This window comes from Oryx dammah, unplaced genomic scaffold (genome assembly GCF_014754425.2).
Source record: "Oryx dammah isolate SB20612 unplaced genomic scaffold, SCBI_Odam_1.1 HiC_scaffold_8, whole genome shotgun sequence".
NCBI lineage: Eukaryota > Metazoa > Chordata > Mammalia > Artiodactyla > Bovidae > Oryx > Oryx dammah.
The window spans coordinates 21,186,013-21,209,347 of NW_024070192.1; the positions used below are offsets into that span (position 1 = coordinate 21,186,013).

The window sequence follows — 23,335 nt, forward strand, 5'->3', positions numbered from 1 at the left end:
CTACAAACAACCAAAATGTTCTCAAAATCTTAAGGTCATTATGCTGAGTGAAAAAAAGGTAGTCTTGAAGGGTCAGATACTGTATGACTCTATTTACATGACATTCTTGAAATAACAAAATTATAGAGATGGAGAACTAATAGGTGTAGCATGAAGGAGATCTTTGTGTTGGTTGAATTGTTGCACATCTTAACTGCAGTGGTAGTTACCTGAAACTACATGTGTGAAAAAAAATTATATAGAGTGAAGCACAAACATTATATCAATATGTCAGCTTCCTGATTTTGCAACTGTACTACATATGAATAACATATAACCATTGCAGAAAACCAGGGTATATGGGATCTCTTGTACTATCTTTGCAAATCCTTGTGACTCTAGTACTGTTTCAAAATTTAAGAGTTTAAAAAAAAAAACCAGAAAGCTGGAGAGAAGTTCTTTTCCTCAATTTTCTATTTCTACCTTTTTTAAAACCCAGAAATAAAGCACATAACAGTAATAATAATAATAGTTAATACAGGTTGAAAGAAAAGTCAAGATTGAGACCTAAAATGTTATGCTAGATGTTTTATTTAGCATCCTCCTGATTTAACAATAACAAAAAAAGTAATGAAAATACTCAAAATAAACTAAGGGAAGTTTACTTGTTCTCTAAATCTGTAAGTCTATTTTCATTTTGCTCTGTTTGTTTTTTATATTCACCACAAAAGTGAGATCATAGGGTATTTGTCTTTCTCAGACATTTCACTGAGCACAATGTCTTCTGAATTACATCCACTGTTATTGTCATTGCAAATGGCAAATTTCATTTTTTTATGGCAGAGTAATATTGCATTTTCTTTATCCATTCATCCATCAGTGGACACTGAGGTTGCTTCCATTATCTTGGTTATTGTAAATAACACTGCACTGAAAATGTGGGTGCCTATATCTTTTTGAGTTAGTGTTTTTGTTTCCTTCAGGTAAATATGCAGAAGTCAAATTTCCGGATCATAGGGCATTCTATTTTTTAGGCTTTTTAGGAACCTCCCTACTGTTTTCCCATAGTGGCTGCACCAATTTATATTTGTCCACATCCCTTTTGTCCACATCCTCCCCAAAACTTGTTATTTGTTGTCTTTCTGATGATTGGCATTCTGATAAGTTCGAGGTAGTATCTGATTATGAGTTTGATTTGCATTTCCCTGATGGTTAGTTTTGTTGAATATTTTTTCCATGTGTCTGTTGACCATCTGTATGTCTTCTTTGGAACAATGTCAATTCAGGTTCTCTGTCAATTTTTAATTGTGTTTTTTAATGTCAACTTGTCAGAGTATTTTTATATTTTGACTATTAACCTCTTAAAAAATATATCATTTGCTAATTTTTTCTCCAACTCATTAGGCAGCCTTTACATGTTGCTGATGGTTTACTTTGCTGATGGTTTACTTTACTTTTGATGGTTTACAAAAGGTTTTAGTTTGATGTGTTCTCATTTGCTTGTTTTTGCTTTTGTTTCCCTTACCTGAGGAGATACATCCAAAAATAATATCACTAAGACCAATTTCAAAGAGAGAATACTGCCTATGTTTTCTTCTAGAAATTTTATGATTTGGGATCTTACATTTAAGTCTTTAATTCATTTTAAGTTGATTTTTGTATATGGTGTGAAAAATGGTCTCTTTTCATTCTTTTACATAGCTCTATCCAGTTATCCAAACACCACTAACTGAAGGACTTTAATTCCTCATTCTTGTATTCTTTGCAATAAATTAATTGACTATATCTGTGTGGGTTTATTTCTGAGCTCTCTACTTTGTCCCATGATCTATCTATCTGTTTTTATGCCAATATTGTACTGTTTTGATTGCGGTAGCTTTGTAGTATGGTTTAAAATCAGGGAATGTGATACTGCTTTGTTCTTCTTTCTCAAGGTTGCATTCAGTATTTGGGGTCTTTTGTGGTTCCATACAAAATTTACGACTACTTTCTCAGCTCTGTGAAAAATTCTTTGGTATTTATATAGCAATTGCATCATCTCTACTTTGTCTTGGGTTCAGTTCAGTTCAGTTCAGTCACTCAGTCATATCCAACTCTTTGCAACCCTATGAACCGCAGCACACCAGGCCTCCCTGTCCATCACCAACTCCCAGAGTCCACCCAAACCCATGCCCATTGAGTTGGTGATGCTATCTAACCATCTTATCCTCTGTCATCCCCTTCTCCTCCTGCCCTCAATCTTTCCCAGCATCAGAGTCTTTTCAAATGAGGCACCTCTTCATATCAGGTGGCCAAAGTATTGGAGTTTCAACTTCAACATCATTCCTTCCAAAGAACACCCAGGACTGATCTACTTTATTTTTTTTAATATAAATTTATTTTAATACAGACTGAAGTAAGCCAGAAAGAAAAACACCAATACAGTATACTAACACATATATATGGAATTTAGAAAGATGGTAATGATAACCCTATTTGCAAGACTGTATAGAACAGTCTTTTGGACTCTGTGGGAGAGGGGGAGGGTGGGATGATTTGGAAGAAGGGCGTAATATCATATATGAAATGAGTCGCCAGTCCAGGTTCAATGCGTGGTACTGGATGCTTGGGACTGGTGCACTGAGACGACTCAGAAGACTGATCTACCTTAGAATGGACTGGTTGGATCTCCTTGCAGTCCAAGGGACTCTCAAGAGTCTTCTCCAACCCCACCGTTCAAAAGCATCAATTCTTCAGCACTCAGCTTTCTTTATAGTCCACCTCTCACATCCATACATGACTACTGGGAAAACCACAGCCTTGACCAGCCGTCCTTTGTTGACAAAGTAATGTCTCTGCTTTTTAATATGCTGTCTAGGTTGTTCATAACTTTCCTTCCAAGGAGTGTCTTTTAATTTCATGGCTGCACTCACCATCTGCAGTGATTTTATTTTGGGTAGTATGGTCAATTTAATAATTTTATGCCTTCCAACCCATGAGCACAGTATATATTTCCATTTGTTTGCATAGTCTTCAGTTCTTTCATCAATGTTTTACAGTTTTCAGAGTACAGTTCTTTCACCTTCTGATTAAATTTATTCCCAGGTATTCTATTGCTGATGTAATTTCAATGGGATTATTTTTTTAATTTCCCTTTCTGACAGTTTGCTATTAGTATATAAAGATGCTACAGATATCTGTATATTAATTTTGTATCTCCAACTTTACTGAATTCATTCATTAGTTCTCATTAGTTTTTGGGTGATTCTTTAGGATATTATATATATATATATATATATATATAGTAACATGTCATCTGCAAACAGTGACGGTTTTACTTCTTCCTTTCCAATTTGGATTCCTTATACTTCTTTTCCTTCTCTTGTTGTAGCTAAGACTTCCAATACTATGTTGGATAAAAGTAGTGAGAATGGGTCTCATCTTATTCCTGATCTTAAAAGAAATACTCTCCCTGTTCATCATGAAGTACAATGTTAACTGTGGGCTTGTCACATACGATCCGTTTTTGCTGAGTTATGTTCCCTCTACACCCACTGTGTTTAGAGTTTTTTAAGAAATGGATGTTGGATTTTTTCAAAACGTTTTTCTCTGTCTATTGGGGTGATTATATAGTTTCTATTCTTCAGTTTGTTAATGTGGTGTGTCACATTGACTGACCTGTAAATATTGAACCATTGCATGCCTGGGATAGAGCCCATTTGTTTGTAGTATATGATCCTTTTCAGGTATTGCTGAATTCAGTTTGCTAATATTTCATTGAGAGTTTTTACATCTGTTGTTGTTCAGTCACTAAGTCGTGTCTGACTCTGCAAACCCATGAACTGCAGCATGCCAGGCTTCCCTGTCCTTCACAGTCTCCCTGAGTTTGCTCAAACTCATGTCCATTGAGTCTGTGATGCCATCCAACCATCTCAACCTCCCTTCTCTTGCCCTCAATCTTCCCTAGTATTAGGGTCTTTTCCAGTGAGTCACCTCTTCACGTCAGGTGGCTAAAGTATTGGCGCTTCAGCTTCAGCACCAGGTCTTCCAATGAATATTAAGGGTTGATTTCCTTTAGGATTGACTGGTTTGATCTCCTCACTGTCCAAAGGATTCTCAAGAGTCTTCTCCAACGCCACAGTTCAAAAGCATCAATTCTCCAGCACTCAGCCTTCTTTATGGTCCAACTCTCACATTCAAACATGACTGTGGGAAAAATCATAGCTTTGACTATACGAACCTTTGTTGGCAGAGTGATCAAAGTGATGTCTCTGCTTTTTAATACACTGTATGGGTTTGTCATGGCTATTCTTCCAAAGAGCAAGCGTCTTTTAATTTCATGGCAGCAGTGACCATCAGCACTGATTTTTGAGCCCCCCCAAAATGAAATCTAACACTGTTTACATTTTCCCCTTCTATTTGCCATGAAGTGATGGGACCAGATGCCATGATCTTCATTTTTGCTTGCTGAGTTTTAAGCCAGCTTTTTCACTTTCCTCTTTCACCTTCATCAAGAGACTCTTTAGTTCCTCTTCAATCTATGCCATTAAAGTGATATCATCTGCATATTTCAGGTTGTTGATGTTTCTCCCGGCAATCTTGATTCCAGCTGTGCTTCATCCAGTCCAGCATTTTGCATGATGTATTCTGCATATAAGATAGATAAGCAGGGTGAAATATATATCGCCTTGATGTACTCCTTTCCCAATTTTGAACCAGTTTGTTATTCCATGTCCAGTTCTAAATGCTGCTTCTTATCCTACATACAGGTTTCTCAGGAGGTAGTCATGTTGTCTGGTATTCCCATCTCATTAAGAATATTCCACAGTTTATTGTGATCCACACAAAGGCTTTAGCATGGTCAATGAAGAAGAAGTAGATTTTTTTTTTTAATTCCCTTGCTCTTTCTATGATCCAGCATATATTGGCAATTTGATCTCTGGTTCCTCTGCCTTTTCTTTTTTTTTTTTTTTTCTGATGCTTTTCATTATCACAGAACATGCCAACTATAATGTGTGCAAAGAGGAAAAGAGGGGCGGAGGGAAAGGAAGTAAAATTATTCTTATTCTTCCCATTCATAGCCAGGATCATCATGAGCTTTCTGAAGAGAGTTATGAAATCTAAGAAGAGGTCAACACAATGCCAGATATAATCTTTATCTCCATTTTCATCCTTTTCAATGATGAGTTGAATATCAAACAGGACAAAGCCACACATGACCACAAGCCCCACATACAAGTTTGCCTGGAAAAGCCAAATAGATCCAAAGGATAGGTTCCCCAGAGAAGACAAGAGCATCAGGCTCATGGCTGACATCAAGATACCTCCTAGAAAGAGGTAGTTACGGTGCCTGGCACAGAGTGCACTCAGGGTGAAGCAAGTGAAGATCATTGCTGGGAGCAGGAAGGCAGTGGGAAGGATGCTGGGGTTGATGGCAATGCACAAGTCCAGAGCAAGGCCCAGGCCAACTCCTGTAAGGAAAGGAAATCAAGACAGATGTCCCAGTCTTTTTTGCTTAGTTTCATGGCTGTGAGGTTGCCATCAGCCAAATCATCAACCCCAGACAGCCCAAGGCAGAGAGCAGGCCAGCCTGAATGAAATGGGTGACCACATGGACATAAGCCCCTGCAGACGCCACAGACATACAGAGGGCAAAACTGGCGTAGACCTTCTTCAGATGCTGCTGTGTCGAGGGGGTTATGTGGGAAAATTGAAAGAATGCATCAAAGTTGATCTTCTGAACAAATATATTCATGATGCTAGTGTCCGCTCTTCTGACCCACCTCTCAGGAGCCCACACAGCTCTTCTAACACTGGATGTGCTTCTCCTCTGCCTTTTCTAAATCCAGCTGTACATTTGGAAGTTCTCGGTTCATGTACTGCTGAAACCTAGCCTGAAGGATTTTGAGCATAATCTGGCTGACATGTGAAATGAGTGCAATTGTACGGTAATTTGAACATTCTTTGGCATTGCTTTTCTTTGGGATTAAAATGAAAACTGATCCTTTCCAGTCCTGTGGCCACTGATGAGTTTTCCAAATTTGCTGGTATAATAAGTGCAGCACTTTAACAGCATCATCTTGTACCTGTCTAAATTTATTCTTACATATTTTACATTTTACGGTACTACTGTAAATTGCATTTTTTCCCTTCCATTGTGTGTTAGGCAGAATAATGAGCCCCTAAAGATGTTCATATCTTAATCCCAGAAACTTCAAATATGTTAGGCTACATGACAAAGGAGAAGAAAGGTTACTAATCAGCTGACCTTAAAATAGGAACATTATCCTAGATGACATCAGTCCAATGTAATCACAAGGGTTCTTCCTTAAATGTGGAAGATGGAAGCAGAAGAGTCAGTGTTAGAGTGATGTGATGTGAGAAAACCTTGACTGCCTATTGCTGGCTTTGAGGATGGAAGGGCCAGCAAGTCAAGGAACGTGGATAGCCTCTAGAAGCTGGAAAAGGTAAGGAAATTATTGTCTCCTAGGTCCTCCAGAAAGGATCAAGAACAAAATACTAATAAAGTATTTCTTAAGGATAATGCTAAGTATTCCTGAAAAAGAGCACACTTAGCTTGTAGCAGATCACGTTTAAACAGCAAACATAAACCAACACCACGGCAAATTTTTAGCTCATCTAATAGAACAAACAAACACTGAGTACTAAAAGTGTGAGTTTGGGAAACTCAAAAGGTAACCAGCCTGTTTTCCAAGGAATTTCCTATTAGCAATCAAACCCAACCTGGAAATCTAAAACAGAAATCCAGCAATTACTTAGAGTCTTAAGACCAACATGTCCACACAATGGAAATGGGAAATTCTGTTGGACATACCAAAATAAAATACTGATTTCTAAGTTCACCAATAATTATTAGATATCAATAGTTTCCCCTTTTTAGAGAAGAAAGGAAAAGAAGGATGGACTCATTCCTGATCAAGCTTAATGCCAAGGGAAGAGGTCAACAAGGACTTAATGAACTTAACATACTCACACTTGCTTAATAATGGATGCTGTAAGAATCATGACGACAGATCCTTTTGAAGACATAAGGTGAAGCTCTGAATCTAATGATAAGTAGTAGTTGTGATGGGTAATAACTTAGTAACAGCCTAAATACATATTTTTATGAGACAAGTAGCTCTTCTCAGGCAAGTAAAAAGCAGACTAATGAGATGTTCCTGTGGGATTTGATATATAAACATTAGAAAGGAAAACTTCCTGCCTACACAGAGCAAAGGCTATATAAGTACTTCAAAGAGGAAAAAGCCAAGAGGCTTGGAATTTAGACTCAGTCGTGGTTGCCTTGAGCTTTGGATCCCGGAGACCACAGACTTTGAAATCAACCAAAGCTGGGCACACACTCTGGATACCAAGGGCTGTACAACAACTATGTCTTCCACAACACCATGCCAAAGCTGTTCTGGGATTACAAATTTAACAACCATCCTTCCTAACACCAGCTGCCAGCATGGTGATCTTAAAGCCAATAGCTGTCGACCAACTGGCCATGTTCTGAGAACTCTCCAGTCCCAGGACTACAAACCAACTCCTTGCTTTTCTCTCACACCCCTTTGCTTAATCAGCAACTTCAACACCTGTCCCTTTCTGGATGATTGTGGCTGGTGTGATGGTGGCATCAACAGTAATGAGAAAGAGACCATGAAAATCTTAAACAATCGCCTTGCTAACTACCTGGAAAAGGTACGAATGCTGGAACGAGAGAACACTGCACTGGAGTGTAAAATCCAGGAAGAATGTAACAAAGAACTCCCGGTCATATGTCCTGACTACCTATCCTACTATGCAACCATTGAGGAGCTCCAGCAAAAGGTAAGATTCTTAGGAACATGTATAATCACATTGTGAGTTGATGTTCTCGAAGCAACAGTCATTTGCTAAACTTTAATATTTTAGTTCATTTTATACTGAAAAATATTTTGTAGAATAAGAAAATTTCTTGAATGAAATTGTTGAGGCAATATTTAGAGTTTTACAGTTTTTCATTTTCCAGAGGTATACTCTGCTATCAGATAACACATGACCAAAATATATTAACATCTGCTACCATTTCTTTAACAAAACAATAGAAAACAGGGATCTGAGAAAATGAATTTTGTTTAAACAAGTTCCTAAACAATTTAACTTTTATCCATTTTTTTCAATCATCATCACTCTGTTCTCCTTTTATGCTCATTTCATCATCTCCAAATTGTCTAGTTTCTTCCTATGCCAATCCTAAATTTCCCATTCTGAATGATATGCTGCTGCTACACAACATGAATTTTTTTCTGTTACATTTTTTCAAAAAATATTTATTGGGCACCAGCAACAATGTACTAGACATTATTCTAGGCTCTGGGAACATACTGGTGAACTAAAATGTCTCACTCTCATAGTATGAACATTCTAGTCGGCCATGGTATATTATGCAAATATGCAATGAACTTTATATTTTAACAGTCAAACATCTACAGAAGTTTTTGTTGAAGTAATTTTTTGCTGATCTTTTAGGAAAATAACAAAAAACTCTGACTTCCCAAAGTTCCCCAGCATACCAGCATAGCTATGAAAAACCTAACTAGCCTCCCCCTGTTAACTGAAACACACATAAGCCCCTTGGAGGCTTTTAAAGGAGGATATCTTGGTGTTTGTCTCATTTGTGTGTGCAACTTCTTAATTCTAGATCTTGTGTACCAAGGCTGAGAATTCCAGGCTGGTTTCACAAATTGACAACACCAAACTGACTGCTGATGACTTGAGAGCCAAGTAAGCCCACCCAACTCTGTCGTTCATGACAGGGTTCTCCCTGCGGCTGATGCTACACAGTCCCAATAACATCATCTCCAAGTCTACTAACTCTCCTGCCCATGCCATGTCAGCACCAGCCCAGAGAGGACCTCCAAACTCAATATAAATGACTGAGATTCACCACCACTCACATGCACCCAGTATCTGCAGTTTATGACATATGAACACATCTGATTACCTGCACAATAGTCAATAAGATATACAGAGCTAATGTATTACTATCCCATTTAAGATGAGAAAACTGAGGTTTAACAGGGTCCAAGGCATGAAACTAGTACAAGGCAAAATAAAAACTTGGACCCAAGCTTGCTAATGGAGAAGGCAATGGCACCCCACTCCAGTACTCTTGCCTGGAAAATCCCATGGGTGGAGGAGCCTGGTAGGCTGCAGTCCATGGGGTCGCTAAGAGTCGGACACGACTGAGCGACTTCACTTTGGCTTTTCACTTTCATGCATTGGAGAAGGAAATGACAACCCACTCCAGTATTCTTGCCTAGAGAATCCCAGGGATGGGAGAGCCTGGTGGGCTGCCGTCTATGGGGTCGCACAGAGTCGGACACTTAGCGACTTAGCAGCAGCAGCAAGCTTGCTAAATCTTAATTTTGCTCTTTGCACTTACACTACACTGCCTCTAGTGGAAGGAGAAGGATGATAAACTCATTCATCTTAAATAACAAGGGAGCATCACTGGCAAACTAAGGAATCCTAATTCTGTTCAGTTCAGTTCAGTTGCTCAGTCATGTCCAACTCTTTGCGACTCTGCGACCCCATGGACTGCATAATTGCATAATTGTATAATTTGAGAACCCACGGATTGCATAAATGAGTAGTGATGTTTTCAAATGACTCCACCTCTAAAGAGAATAAAACCTCTGATAGAAACATAAGAAATGAGAAGCCTAGTGAAAAATGCAGAAGAAAGTTCTTCTTGGCTTGATTTACACCATCTACATTTTAATGCCTATCTTTTCATATCTCATTTTTATAGGTACGAAGCTGAGGTATCCCTACGCCAGCTAGTGGAGGCAGATGCCAATGGCCTACAGCAGATCCTGAATGCACTGATGCTGGGCAAGGCTGACCTGGAGGCACAAGTCCAGTCTCTGAAAGAGGAGCTCCTTTGCCTCAAAAACGACCATGAACAGGTTAGAGAAAGACCAAGAGAGTTATTACAAACTAAGCCTCTAAAAATAGCATCAATTTTTCAGAGTTGAATTTGACAAAAGTTGCCCCCACTAGCCACTACTCTGTTTTACCTTGATTATATCTACTACTACTACCATTCATTGATTCAATGTGTTTCAAATCTGTTGCCTGTAACACAATATCTGAAGCCTCCACTGTCCTCTCTAGTTTTTCCAGGAAAAGGAAGCAACCCAATTTTCCTGTGCTCACAGGTTTCCCACCTTTTTATAGGCAACTCTGCACAGACTTCTGCCACTATTGGTATAAGCCAATATTGGCATAAGGACATCTTGGCATCATAAAGACTATGATCTCTCATTATAAATTTCACCTCTATGTCACTTCACCTGTTACCCATGGAAATGATCTAAATTCTTTTAAATCCTGATCTTGCTAGTTAATTCCTTGTAATATTGCACATACTTGAACACACAGTTGTATCTGAAATAGCCTTAAGTCATAACATGTTTTTTTTAATTTATTTATTTTAACTGAAGGCTAATTACTTTACAATATTGTAGTACTTCTTGCCATACAATTGCACCTGTAAATCATGCATTCCTTTATTGTAAGTTTTCTTTCAGATGCAATTAAGCTAAATTCTCGCTGTTAGACTGAAACAAGAACACAAGAGGGTCATCTCTTCATCAAGTGACTTCACATTCTTTTCTCTCCATAGGAAATCAGTTCCTTACAGAGCCAGCTTGGGGACAGACTCAACATTGAAGTGACCAGTGCCCCTTCTGTTGACCTAAACCGGGTTCTACAAGAAATGAGATGTCAATATGAGTCGATCATGGAGACGAACCGCAAAGATGTAGAAGAGTGGTTCAACACACAGGTAGGGAGGGTCAGAAATTCAAAAACAGAAAGCTAACCCTACTTCCAGGGGCCCTTGAAACACAGTCAAGTTTTCCGTTCATGATATCCTTTGATGGCCTTTGACTGTGTTTCAGATGGAGAAGCTGAACCAGCAGGTGGTGACCAGCACTCAGCAACAGCAGTGCTACCAGAAGGAGGTCATTGAGCTGAGACGCACCCTGAATGCTCTGGAGGTTGAACTGCAGGCCCAGCACCGAATGGTACCTGAAACAGTGACCAAGCCCAGCACAGCAGTGGTGGCAATAGTCCCTGACATCTGTGTGGTGCTGTGTTGCCCAACGTGTGTCCCTAGAACAATAGCTCCTCTGTTTCCTAAGGGTCTGTGCAAAGAAAAAATACTTTGTGATCAAATAAGCCAGAGAAATCCTGGATTAAGCAAAAGTAAAACAGGGTACCTTCCTACAGGCCTTCAATAAGCTGATGTTCACCATGAATCAACAAGAAAGGGATATATAGAATTCAGCATTTTAGAACTCATTTGACCATGGACTCCTTTTTTTTTAAAGAGCATCTCACAGCAATGATAATCCATGGTGTACACTTTGGGAAACTCTATAAGAGCATTTTATTATATGCAAAACACTTTTACAAACTATCAAATTTATTAAAATAATCTTATGAAGGAAGTGGCATAATTATTAAGCCAATTTTACAGATGAGGCTCAGAGAGCTAAGGTGGCTTTACCAAGTCAAATCCCAGAGAAGTTTCATCTCACTTATTTTGTAGATGGAGATATGAGCTCCTGAGGCATTAAGTAACTTGTTAAAAGTCACAAAAGAAATTCAGGTCTGAGCCAGAATGCAGGTTCCAAAGCTGGAACCACTTCTTCCTCATTCTACAACCTCCCTGAAGTAGGAAATTATTTAAATGCTCTGGTATGAAGGGTATTAGGAAGACCTTGCCCCAAAGCTGGTTTTGTCACCAGCTAGTCAACTCATTTAAATTCCTGAGCCTCGGTTTTCTCATCTGTAAAAATTGGAATAATCATGCAAGTCATATGTTATTTAAAACTAAAATCCCATTATATATAGTCATACAGAATGATAGATCAGGAAAGAACTTTAATTACCAAAGGTTCAACTCTCATATTTTACATGTAAAGGAATTGCCCCAGTGAAGGAATTGTTTATGGCTAACTGCTGCTCACTTCCTTTTTTTCCTTTTTAAGGTACAAATCCTCATAAAGCAAGGTGCCATGGTAATGCATTTTTAATGCCTAAGTGTAAAATATGTTGGAATTTTTTTCTGTTTTAGGTAGGAGAATGTGGTAGGAGATTGTCAGGTGATTAAGGAAGAGGAAGATAATTATTTAAAGAGATGCCCAAAGAAAAAAGACAAAAGCGAGTTTTAACATAGTTGATAATTTTATTTTCAGATTTGTTTGATCAGGAAGTAATAAGAGGGCTTGGAGAGTCATTAGTACCTGTCATTTAAAAAAAAAAATCAAAACACTGTTTAAAATGATGCTGATCACAAATGACTTGGGTTTAAGGAAGTCATCATTAGAAATTCTCCTTTCCTCCTCTGTGATAGAGAGACTCCCAGGAATGTGCCCTGACAGAAACGGAAGCCCGCTACGCAGCCTTGCTGGCCCAGATCCAGTGTCTGATCGATAACCTAGAGGCTCAGCTGGCAGAGATCCGGGGGGCCCTGGAAAGACAGAACCGAGAATACGAGATTCTGCTAGATGTCAAGTCCCGGCTGGAGTGTGAGATTGCCACATACCACAGCCTTCTGGAGAGCTCAGATGGCAAGTATGTAAAATAAAAGCAGTTTCTGTAAGAAAAAGGCTCAAACACACACATATGCACGCTGCCACCAGCTATGGGGAACAATCGCCTTGGTCTTCTTGTCAGTGATGGGGAGCTTCAGCTGAAACATTCCATCCACTTTCTCTCGAGCTGTGCCATTTGGAGGCCTACAATCGTAACCTAGTCCAAATTTGAGGGGTGAACTGAACTGCATTGTTTTTGAAGAGCCAGTGCTCCAGATTGATTCCCTACAGGCTGGCTAGCTTCTTAAAGTCTTAAAAATTACTAGAGGAAAAAATAATTTCCCCAAAGATGAACATTTCTGGTGATTTACAGATTTTTCCCCTACTGAGATGAAAATCTGACTGTCATGAGATCAAACAGGACAACCATGTTCCCTTAGGAGAAACGTTCTGCTCAGGATGAAACTCCTAGCCTTGTCCAGTCACTTGCCCTTGATGGCCAAGAGCAGCATGTACACATGTGTGTATCAGCATCTTTTATAGAAGCTATAATTTTGTTAATGATAAGAAGCTAACCAACTCATAAAGAACTGATAAGGAGTATGAGCTCTTTGAATCAACTCCATCCGAACTAATGTCCCAAATGCAGGCTTAGTTTACAACTGCTAAGGAGACTTCCTTCCCAGAAACAATCTTTTCACTGGCATGTCCACATTATATTAGCACAATGTTCACCTATGTGATCACTCTGAGGAGCTGTAACATACCAAAGTACCTTGAATCATCCATCAAAGAGACAGGATGCTTTCTTAAAGAGTTCTCACTTGTAACTCCTCCTAACTCTAATTCCCTAAAGATTAGTCACTTACAGACACCCAGAAGGTACTTCAGAGATCTTGGATGAAGCGTTGAGGACTCTTCCATAGGTGGAGATTCGTCACCAAAAGTACTGTGACTAACACTCTCGTTAGGAAAAATACCAGATTAACTTCCTTTCTTCAGATAGTAAGCCCTCTGACTTGTCCCTTCTCACTGCTGAGTCCCCACTATATCCATTCTACAGATGAAAAACTAAAGCCCAGGAAGGTTAACTGACTTATCTGAGGTCACCAGCCGGCAAATGACAGACCTGGGCTCCACCCCCGTCTTGGATGCCTGGCCTGTTCATCCAACACTACGGCATTGGCTATAATGGCAGCTTACATAATCTAGCATGTCTAAACCTAGGATGCTGCTTTCCCATGGATCTGGTCTGATTCTTTTTCTTCCACTGGTGCTTGTGCAAAATGAATGAACAAGTATTAAGAAGTACTTGTTTTGAGCAACACATATTGAAAAATTAACTACTGCCATGTTTCTCCATAGCCACCATTGCCTTCCCTCAATCACAAGCAAAATTCTGTTTTTTTCCTAGGCTTCCCTGTCACCCGTGTGCCGTCAAGCATGAGCCTTCTGCCTGCATATCCAGCAAGGCCAGGACCATGGAATGCACAGCCCCATTTCACACGTCATCCTTAGGCCCCTGTGGGATACATGAGTCCCACAGTGCCTGGAGCATCCTGCCCAGAATTCTGGTTAAAATCTGCACCATCACCGAGGAGATCAAGGATGGAAAAGTCATTTCTTCTCACGAGCATGTGCAGCCTTGCTTCATCACCAGAACTGCCAAAGCCTGACATCCCAAGGTGATAAAAATGACTCTCATTCATGAAAGAGAGGCCAATCCTTGTTTCTACTAGAACCCCCCAGTCCCTTGAGGTACTTAGTTTCTTGCTACTACTTTGGGTCCCCATCGCTAGATATAAGATCTTTTATTCTGCTCCTTCCCTAAGTCATTGCCACCAACAGGACAATAAATGACATTTCTCTAGAAGCACATTTCCCCTGTATCTGGAGGTCAGGCACTGATATGTAGGTGCAACAAGGTGACCTACATTACCTGACTCCACAGGTGATGGGCAGGTTCTGTTGTGTTTATTCAGGCCTTGTTTACTTACGTTCCTCTCTAGAGCCAGTCAGACAAGTTTGAGGGTTGTTTTTGGCCACAGAACATGAAGGTGAAAAGTTAAAACCTTCCCTTCTAAACTTCTTCTTTGTATATAGAAAGAAGCTTATGTGGGGATGGCATGAACAGAGAAAAGTCTTTAATACTTAGTTTCCTTGAATAGTCATGAGTCTGAATCCTATTCACCTCTGTTGTCTCAATGACTGTTTATCCACACGTACACACTCTGCCTGCTCTCACATATTTTTTTAAAATTTTTACTTATTTTATTTATTATACTCAAGATTTTGGGGGTTTCTTGAATCTTAAGTTTTACAACTCACGGGTTTGAGGATATTCAAGTCCTTTATCTCCCATTCTCTGTTCTCTCTCTGTACCCCTTCTAGATGAAGACTGGAGCTTTTCCTCATTTTTATTTTTGTTTGTGTGAATGTATTTTGTTGTATATATTTTGTCTGCCTGCACGGCATGCAACTTGTTAGTCCCTGGACTAAGGATAGAACTCACACCCTCTGCATTGGAAGCACCAAGTCTTCACTACCAGACTGCCAGGGAAGCACCATGCACAAAAATATTTCTAAAGATGTACACATTCTCCAAAACTTTGAAAATTATCAGGCTCTCCAAATATTTTTAGCAAGAATTGGGAATCATTGTGGGGTGTGAATCCAGAGCATTTTGAAGAAATACCTTGGATCCTTTCATTAAATATTTGCTATTTCTCTTTCTATTCTTTAGGGAATGGGCTTTAGTTCTGATTGTTTGACAAAGCACTTGTGGCTGGAAATCTCAAGACATTACCCTGCTCCTCTATCTCCCTGTGACAGGTGCCATGAAAAAACAACTTAGATGCCTGCTTCAATCTATCAGAATAGAGAAATGGACTCAATAGGAACAAACTTTACAGAGAAGGAATCAAGAATAATTCCTGCTTGCAAGCAGTCCCAATGTGAGAAAGCACCATTTAGGTACCAGCCATTATCAGAGCTTCTTACAGTAGGGTCTCAGAGTGTTTAAATCAGTCTGTACAAAATTTTTTCACCTTTCCAGAGGTTTCAGTAAATAATTTCAACCCACACACAGAATGTGAAGTCAAAAGTCCTTAAGTCCTATACTCTTTCTAACCATGTCTCTGGCAAATCTTGAGCCATCATCAAATTTAATTCCCTTGTTTGTTAAGTGAGATTCATGCTTACTTCACAGGGTTGTTGTGATGATCAAATGAAGTTTCTATGTGATGCAGTTTCTATGTGAAGCTGCTCTGTATGCTGAAAAGTACTATGCAAATGTTATTGTTATATAAGCCCTAGAACTAATTTTATCAATCTTATTTCATGTTAAAATTCTTTCTGCATGAATTTAGTTCTCCAGTCATGATTTTAGAGTTTTAATAGTGTTTGGCTTTATGGATAAAAAGAATAGAATAAGGTCTCCTGTGATCATCCTACAGTTCTACTCAATAAAACATCTTTGAAGTCTTAGAGTACATATCAGTATCAGCTGATGGCTGTGACCACATCAAAGATGAAAGCATTGTTTAGCTCACAGCTTAGCCCTACACTTCCTCCAGACAAGTAGCAAATTACACTAAGCAAATGGATTGCAGGACTCCCAAGGGGGGATCTCTTTTCTATCAATAATCTCTTTTAACTCTGAATGCTCAAATTACCCCTGATCAGCACTAGAAGGCAATGGCACCCCACTCCAGTACTCTTGCCTGGAAAATCCCATGGATGGAGGAGCCTGGTGGGCTGCAGTCCATGGGGCCGCTAAGAGTCGGACACGACTGAGAGACTTTACTTTCACTTTTCACTTTCACGCATTGGAGAAGGAAACAGCAACCCACTCCAGTGTTCTTGCCTGGAGAATCCCAGGGACGGGGAGCCTGGTGGGCTGCCATCTATGGGGTCGCACAGAGTCGGACACGACTGAAGTGACTTAGCAGCAGCAGCAGCACTTCCTTGCATTCTATCTCAGACTGAAGGATGGAAATATGGGAAGAGCATGCAGTTTAGAGTCAGAAACTCCAAGACAGAGTTTTAAATCAGCTTGTGTGTGTGCGTGCGCCCTTGAACAAAAAGGACATAATAACTTGGGCCCTGTTTGTTGCATAGCTGGAAGGGTTAATGGAGATAATGATAAAATCACCTTTTAATAAAAATCAAAGCCTTTGACTGTGTGGCTTACAATAAACTGTGGAAAATTCTGAAAGAGATGGGGATACCAGACCACCTAACCTGCCTCTTCAGAAATCTGTATGCAGGTCAGGAAGCAACAGTTAGAACTGGACATGGAACAACAGGCTGGTTCCAAATAGGAAAAGGAGTACGTCAAGGCTGTATATTGTCACCCTGCTTATTTAACTTATACGCAGAGTACATCATGAGAAACGCTGGACTGGAAGAAACACAAGCTGGAATCAAGATTGCTGGGAGAAATATCAATAACCTCAGATATGCAGATGACACCACCCTTATGGCAGAAAGTGAAGAGGAACTAAAAAGCCTCTTGATGAAAGTGAAAGAGGAGAGTGAAAAAGTTGGCTTAAAGCTCACCATTCAGAAAATGAAGATCATGGCATCCGGTCCCATAACTCCATGGGAAATAGATGGGGAAACAGTGGAAACAGTGGCTGACTTTATTTTTCTGGGCTCCAAAATCACGGCAGATGGCGATTGCAGCCATGAAATTAAAAGACGCTTACTCCTTGGAAGAAAAGTTATGACCAACCTAGATAGTATATTCAAAAGCAGAGACATTACTTCGCCAACTAAGTTCCGTCTAGTTAAGGCTATGGTTTTTCCAGTGGTCATGTGTGGATGTGAGAATTGGACTGTGAAGAAGGCTGAGTGCTGAAGAATTGATGCTTTTGAACTGTGGCGTTGGAAAAGACTCTTGAGAGTCCCTTGGACTGCAAGGAGATCCAACCAGTCCATTCTGAAGGAGATCAGCCCTGGGTGTTCTTTGGAAGGAATGATGCTAAAGCTGAAACTCCAGTACTTTGGCCACCTCATGCGAAGTGTTGACTCATTGGAAAAGACTCTGATGCTGGGAGGGATTGGGGGCAGGAGGAGAAGGGGACGACCGAGGATGAGATGGCTGGATGGCATCACGGACTCGATGGACGTGAGTCTGAGTGAACTCCGGGAGATGGTGATCGACAGGGAGGCCTGGTGTGCTGCAATTCATGGGGTCACAAAGAGTCAGACATGACTGAGCGACTGAACTGAACTGAACTGAATGAAAATCACCTTAACAATCTTGTGATCAACATAACTTTAGTCCATGCAAGTGGTCTATGACCCTTAAAATCAATGTTTTTTCCTAAATTCATTAAAACTGAAATCTTATAAGATTTCAAGGGAAGCTCCCTCCTCTCTGACCTCACTAAATATCCCATGGTGATGGGGACTTATGTCTTAAGCAAATAGTGACAACATTGATATTCAATAAAGTGTGCCATAAATTTAAAAAAAGGAGACAATGATGGTGCAAGGGTCTTGTAAGCTGTAAAAGGCTGTGCAGAAGGGAGTTTTTATTCCTTATATTGAAATCTAGGCATATGTCATTTCCTTCCATACCTTCTTCCTTTGTGTCTGGTTCAGAGATAGTCCCCAGTCAACCCTGTGCACACTATCAGCACTAACAGGGAGACCGGCTAAGGAAAGATTGGAGCTGCGCGGTCTGCTCTGAGGTTCGATTCCAATAGGACTCAGGGTTTAGGAGCCTTGCTGGATTCAGAGAAACTTTGGGCTGATACAGCAACGCCATTGTCAACTTTTCCCAGAAATAGGACATCTTCCTTCTGCTCAGAGCAAAGTCTCCCACAAAGCCTTCCATGATTGAAGTGAACTGCATGCTGAAGAGGGGATTTGACCACTCAACAGCTAATGGATTTCTTAAGTGTTTCTCTATATAAGGAAACGGAAAACTATCTACCGGACTTTGTATATGAGGGGCCAAACCTTTCAAAGGTGAAAAGTGGGTCTGGACTTTCCCCAGGAAGCTAAATTAATATCCTATACAGCCACAGGAGGGAGTTAAAGGGTTTTTTTATTAGTTAGGTATAGGCCAGGAGTACAGTATATAAGGGTCTAATGGAGAAGAAAAGGAGGGATTCATTTAAAAAAAAAAAAAAAACTTGTGGTTACCAAAGGAGAAGGGAGGAGGGATAAATAAGGACTTTTTAATTAATAGATACATACTACTATATATAAAATAATCAACAAGGACCTACTGTATAGCACAGGGAACTAAAGTCAGTGTTTTGTACAACCTATAAGGAAAAAGAATCTGGAAAAAATAGATATATATCTATGTATAACTGAATCACTTTGCTGTATACCTGAAACAAACATAACATTTTAAACCAACTATACTTCAACAAAATAAAAAATTTTTAAAGTATAACTTTAGCACAGCTCAAAAATCAGTCATAAATCAGGAAACAGCATGTTCTCTGCAGTCTGAGTTCAAATCCCACCTCTGATTCCTCACTGTGAGACCTCAGACTGTTTGTTGACCCTTCCTGGACCTCACTTTCCTCATCTGTGAAATGGGGGTATTAGCAGTACCAGATCATTCTGAACATTAAATGAACTATAGAGCATGTAAAGTGCTTAGAGAAGTAGCTGATGAATAGCATGTATTCAGTAACTGTTAGTTGATATTATTATCAATACTGCCATTACTAACAGAAATTTCTAGTTAGAAGCAGCAGCCTAAAATAATTTCCCCAAGAACTGGGTTAGTGATAACCTCTTGCGTTACTTTCCACCAGGAATTCTCCAGTTGACCCAGAAACTATCTACGTCTAGATCCCCTGGAGAGCTGTAAAATTCAAATTTGGGGGCCCTATCCCAGACCTCCTGCATTAGCATCTCCAGGTGTGGGACCCTGAAATGCAAATTTAAACAAATATCCTCAGCTGAAGCATGTACGCTGAACTAAAAGCCACTGCTTTCTATCTGACAAGTGCCTTTTGATTTAAAGTTCTGGATGACGTGATACCTTTGTCGGGGGCTTTCTTTTAGGTTCTGAAACGAGCTTGCTAGATGACCGCACTTGCAGACAGCTCCTTCTCCACATACCCATCCACCTGTTTATACAGTGGGTTCATCAATAATAAATCTGTTAATAAGTGTTATTAACTCATTTAATCCTCAAAACACTACCATAAAGTAGTTACTATTAATACTCCCATATAAAAGATAAAGAAACCAACAAAATAAAGTTATTTTGTATAACTGTCAATGGGAAAATAGTCTTTCAAACTTGTATAGAAAATAAAATATAAAATATAAAAAAATAAAGAAACCAACAGATAGAGAAGTTAAGTGACTCACTCAATGCCACCACACAATAATAAGGCTGAATTTTAAGTACTTTGATTTTCTTCAGTTCAGTTCAGTTTAGTCGCTCAGTCGTGTCCGACTCTTTGCTACCTCATGAATCGCAGCACGCCAGGCCTCCCTGTCCATCACCATCTCCTGGAGTTCACTCAGACTCACATCCATCGAGTCTGTGATGCCATCCAGCCATCTCATCCTCAGTCGTCCCCTTCTCCTCCTGCCCCCAATCCCTCCCAGCATCAGAGTCTTTTCCAATGAGTCAACTCTTCACATCAGGTGGCCAAAGTACTGGAGTTTCAGCTTTAGCATCATTCCTTCCAAGGAAATCCCAGGGCTGATCTCCTTCAGAATGGACTGGTTGGATCTCCTTGCAGTCCAAGGGACTCTCAAGAGTCTTCTCCAACACCACAGTTCAAAAGCATCAATTCTTCGGTGCTCAGCCTTCTTCACAGTCCAATTCTCACATCCATACATGACCACCGGAAAAACCATAGCCTTGACTAGACGGACCTTAGTCGGCAAAGTAATGTCTCTGCTTTTGAATATGCTGTCTAGGTTGGTCATAACTTTTCTTCCAAGGAGTAAGTGTCTTTTAATGTCATGGCTGCAATCACCATCTGCAGTGATTTTGGAGCCCAAAAAGATAAAGTAAGCCACTGTTTCCACTGTTTCCCCATCTATTTCCCATGAAGTGATGGGACTAGATGCCATGATCTTCGTTTTCTGAATGTTGAGCTTTAAGCCAACTTTTTTGCTCTCCTCTTTCACTTTCATCAAGAGGCTTTTTAGTTCCTCTTCACTTTCTGCCATAAGGGTGGTGTCATCTGCATATCTGAGGTTATTGCTATTTCTCCCAGCAATCTTGATTCCAGCTTGTGTTTCTTCCAGTCCAGTGTTGCTCATGATGTACTCTGCGTATAAGTTAAATAAGTAGGGTGACAATATACAGCCTTGACGTACTCCTTTTCCTATTTGGAACCAGTCTGTTGTTCCATGTCCAGTTCTAACTGTTGCTTCCTGACCTGCATACAGATTTCTCAAGAGGCAGGTCAGGTGGTCTGGTATTCCCGAAAGTCAAAATAGCACCTGATACTTTATGTAATCAGTGTCCAAGAATAGAAACAATTCACAGCAGCAACAGATTATTTTTCAACCATTCAAAGCACCTTTCTCCAGCTTGCTTGTCATTGCTTCTAGTGAGAAACCATCCCAGGAATCTTCATGTCATTAGCACTGATAGTTCTCTTTGTCCAAAAATTCATAGATTAAGTGCATTTATTTTAAATTTTACTTTACTGTGGTAAGAACACTTAACATGAGATCGACCCTCTTAACAGATTTTTTAAGTGAACAAGTTTTCTTAGACACATTACTATACAGTAGATTTCTAGAATGTATTTATTTTGTATAGCTGAAATTTTATACTTGTTGATTAGTAACTTCCCCCTTTCCCCTCACCCAAGCCCCTGGCAACTTCTATCCTTTGTCTCGATGACTTCATTTAAAATCATTCGTATAAATGGAATTATGCATTTTTAGTCCTTCTGTGCATTTCATTTAGTGTTATGTTCAGACATGTTGCCACATACTGAAGGATTTCCTTTTTTAAGGCTCAGTGTGTGAGTATTTGTCTGTGTGTGTGATTTTTTTTTTTTTTTACATTCATCCACATTCATCCATCAATGAACAGAGATGGTTGTTTATTTCTCTTGGCTATTGAGAATACTGCCACATTGAACATGAGAGTGCTCATATCTCTTTGAAAGTTAGGAAAGTATTTTTGTGGCATCTAATAGTTTTTTGTTTTTTTTTTCATATCAGAGATGGAGAAACTGCAACTCACAGAGAAAGGTGACTGGCCCATCATCAATCACTACGCAGTCAGTAAGAGAATCCAGTACTCTCTCTCTGCTTCTCACTCTTTGTCGCATCTCTAGTAGACAGAGGTGAAACTGGGTCTGATGGAAACCACCCTGGGCCACAAGACAGTGCCATTCAGGTCTAATCATTAGGAGCATCATTTGCCTTCCCTGTGCTCTGGATCCTCACCAGGAATCTTCTTGATCTAACATCTTTAGTTTCCCTTACAATTCCTGATGTCACTCATTGTGTCTAGTCCTCTGCATACATACAAAGGAAATAACACTTGACAAAATGTCCTCCAACTCCTCTCTCTGATTTCTTTCAAAAGCAATTTGATGCTATCAATAAGCTCTTTAAGTTCTTTATAAGCTATTAATTGTATGTTATTATTATTACTAATTCCCTTAATTTCCATCTCTCAAACAATGGAGAAAAATATCTTACTCATTGCTGGAGTAGGTTTATCCTAATTCTGTCTGTTTTGATTTAAAATTGAAGTTTTCAAAGAACAAACTTATGGTTGCCCAGGGGAACAATAAGGGGAAGGGGTAGTTAGAGACTTTGGGATGGACATGTACACACTGCTATATTTAAAATGGATAATCAACAAGGACCTACTGTTTGGCACATGAAACTCTGCTCAATGTTATGTGGCAGCCTGGATGGAAGGGGAGTTTGGGGGAAAATGCATACATGTATATGTACGGCCAAGTCCTTTCATTGTTCCCGTAAAATGATCACAATATTGTTAATTGGCTATAACTGAATACAAAATAAAGAGCTTAAAAAAAAATAAAATAAAATAAAGAAAAAAATTAAATTCAAGTTTTGATAATAAATGGTATTTTAAAAGCAAATGCCCTTTCCAAATGAGAGGAAGGGAGAAAGAGATTAAAATTCAGGAGAAAAGGTAAGTGTCCCAAAAGAGAAAGGAGGTATGCCATCCATGCTAGGAAGAGTTCCTAGGCCAAGGCAACCAGCATCCATGAGACAGTGCCATGGGTTAGTATCAGTCAAGCAAGTCTGGGATACATTGTTTCGACACTGTGATCAAATGACTTTATAGGAAATGAATCCTTTGGCTATTTGGCTGGCTAGAAATATCTGGCCAGTGTGTTCATGCATGATTCACAAGTTTCATGGGAACAACCCACGCACCCAGTTCAAATGGGAACAACCTTATCTGGCAACATTGAAAAGGTTTATTTAATTGAATTATCATTTGGGGTTGAACATTATATATTCAGTTCTTTCTTAGGTGATACATTTAAGACGTAGACCACCACTGACATGCACATAAGAAAATACGTAATATGCCAATGTTTCTAAATATTCTAATTAAGGTGATGTCACCAATAGCCAAGTTTCTGAACCTGTTTTCTTGGCCCTCCCACGGTTCTCTTCATATTCTCCTCCTCCTCCTGTTCCTCCACCGCTTCCTTCTTCTCTTGCCTCTTCTCTTCCTCTCCATCTGTCTTCTCCTCCTCTCCTTTCCCTTTCTTTCTCTTTTTCTCTCTCCCTCTTCCCTCTCTACCTAGAACAAGGTTAACAATCAACTTGGACAT

At 39.6% G+C, this 23,335-nt stretch overlaps 1 protein-coding gene and 1 pseudogene across 1 annotated transcript; one reads left to right on the forward strand and one right to left on the reverse strand.

Moving 5' to 3' along the window:
• The window catches only part of LOC120867173, a 6,722-nt pseudogene extending 953 nt beyond the window's left edge, over positions 1-5,769 (reverse strand).
• Positions 5,770-6,982: 1,213 nt separating this feature from the next.
• KRT39 (keratin 39) lies at positions 6,983-14,420 on the forward strand. The gene is made up of 8 exons (XM_040244425.1): positions 6,983-7,011; positions 7,167-7,791; positions 8,645-8,727; positions 9,758-9,914; positions 10,634-10,795; positions 10,911-11,036; positions 12,371-12,591; positions 13,966-14,420. Exons 1-8 carry the CDS (start codon positions 6,983-6,985, stop codon positions 14,225-14,227), a joined length of 1,665 nt encoding a protein of 554 aa, XP_040100359.1. The 3' UTR covers positions 14,228-14,420.
• The last annotated feature ends 8,915 nt before the right edge of the window (positions 14,421-23,335 follow it).

What these genes read in the sequence shown, in the direction of transcription:
- KRT39 (XM_040244425.1), top strand. Translation starts at nt 6,983, where the DNA reads ATGACGACAGATCCTTTTGAAGACATAAG. An exon ending in GATCCTTTTGAAGACATAAG is followed by an intron (nt 7,012 to 7,166) that starts GTGAAGCTCTGA and finishes TATAAACATTAG; the next exon opens with AAAGGAAAACTTCCTGCCTA. An exon ending in TTGAGGAGCTCCAGCAAAAG is followed by an intron (nt 7,792 to 8,644) that starts GTAAGATTCTTA and finishes TCTTAATTCTAG; the next exon opens with ATCTTGTGTACCAAGGCTGA.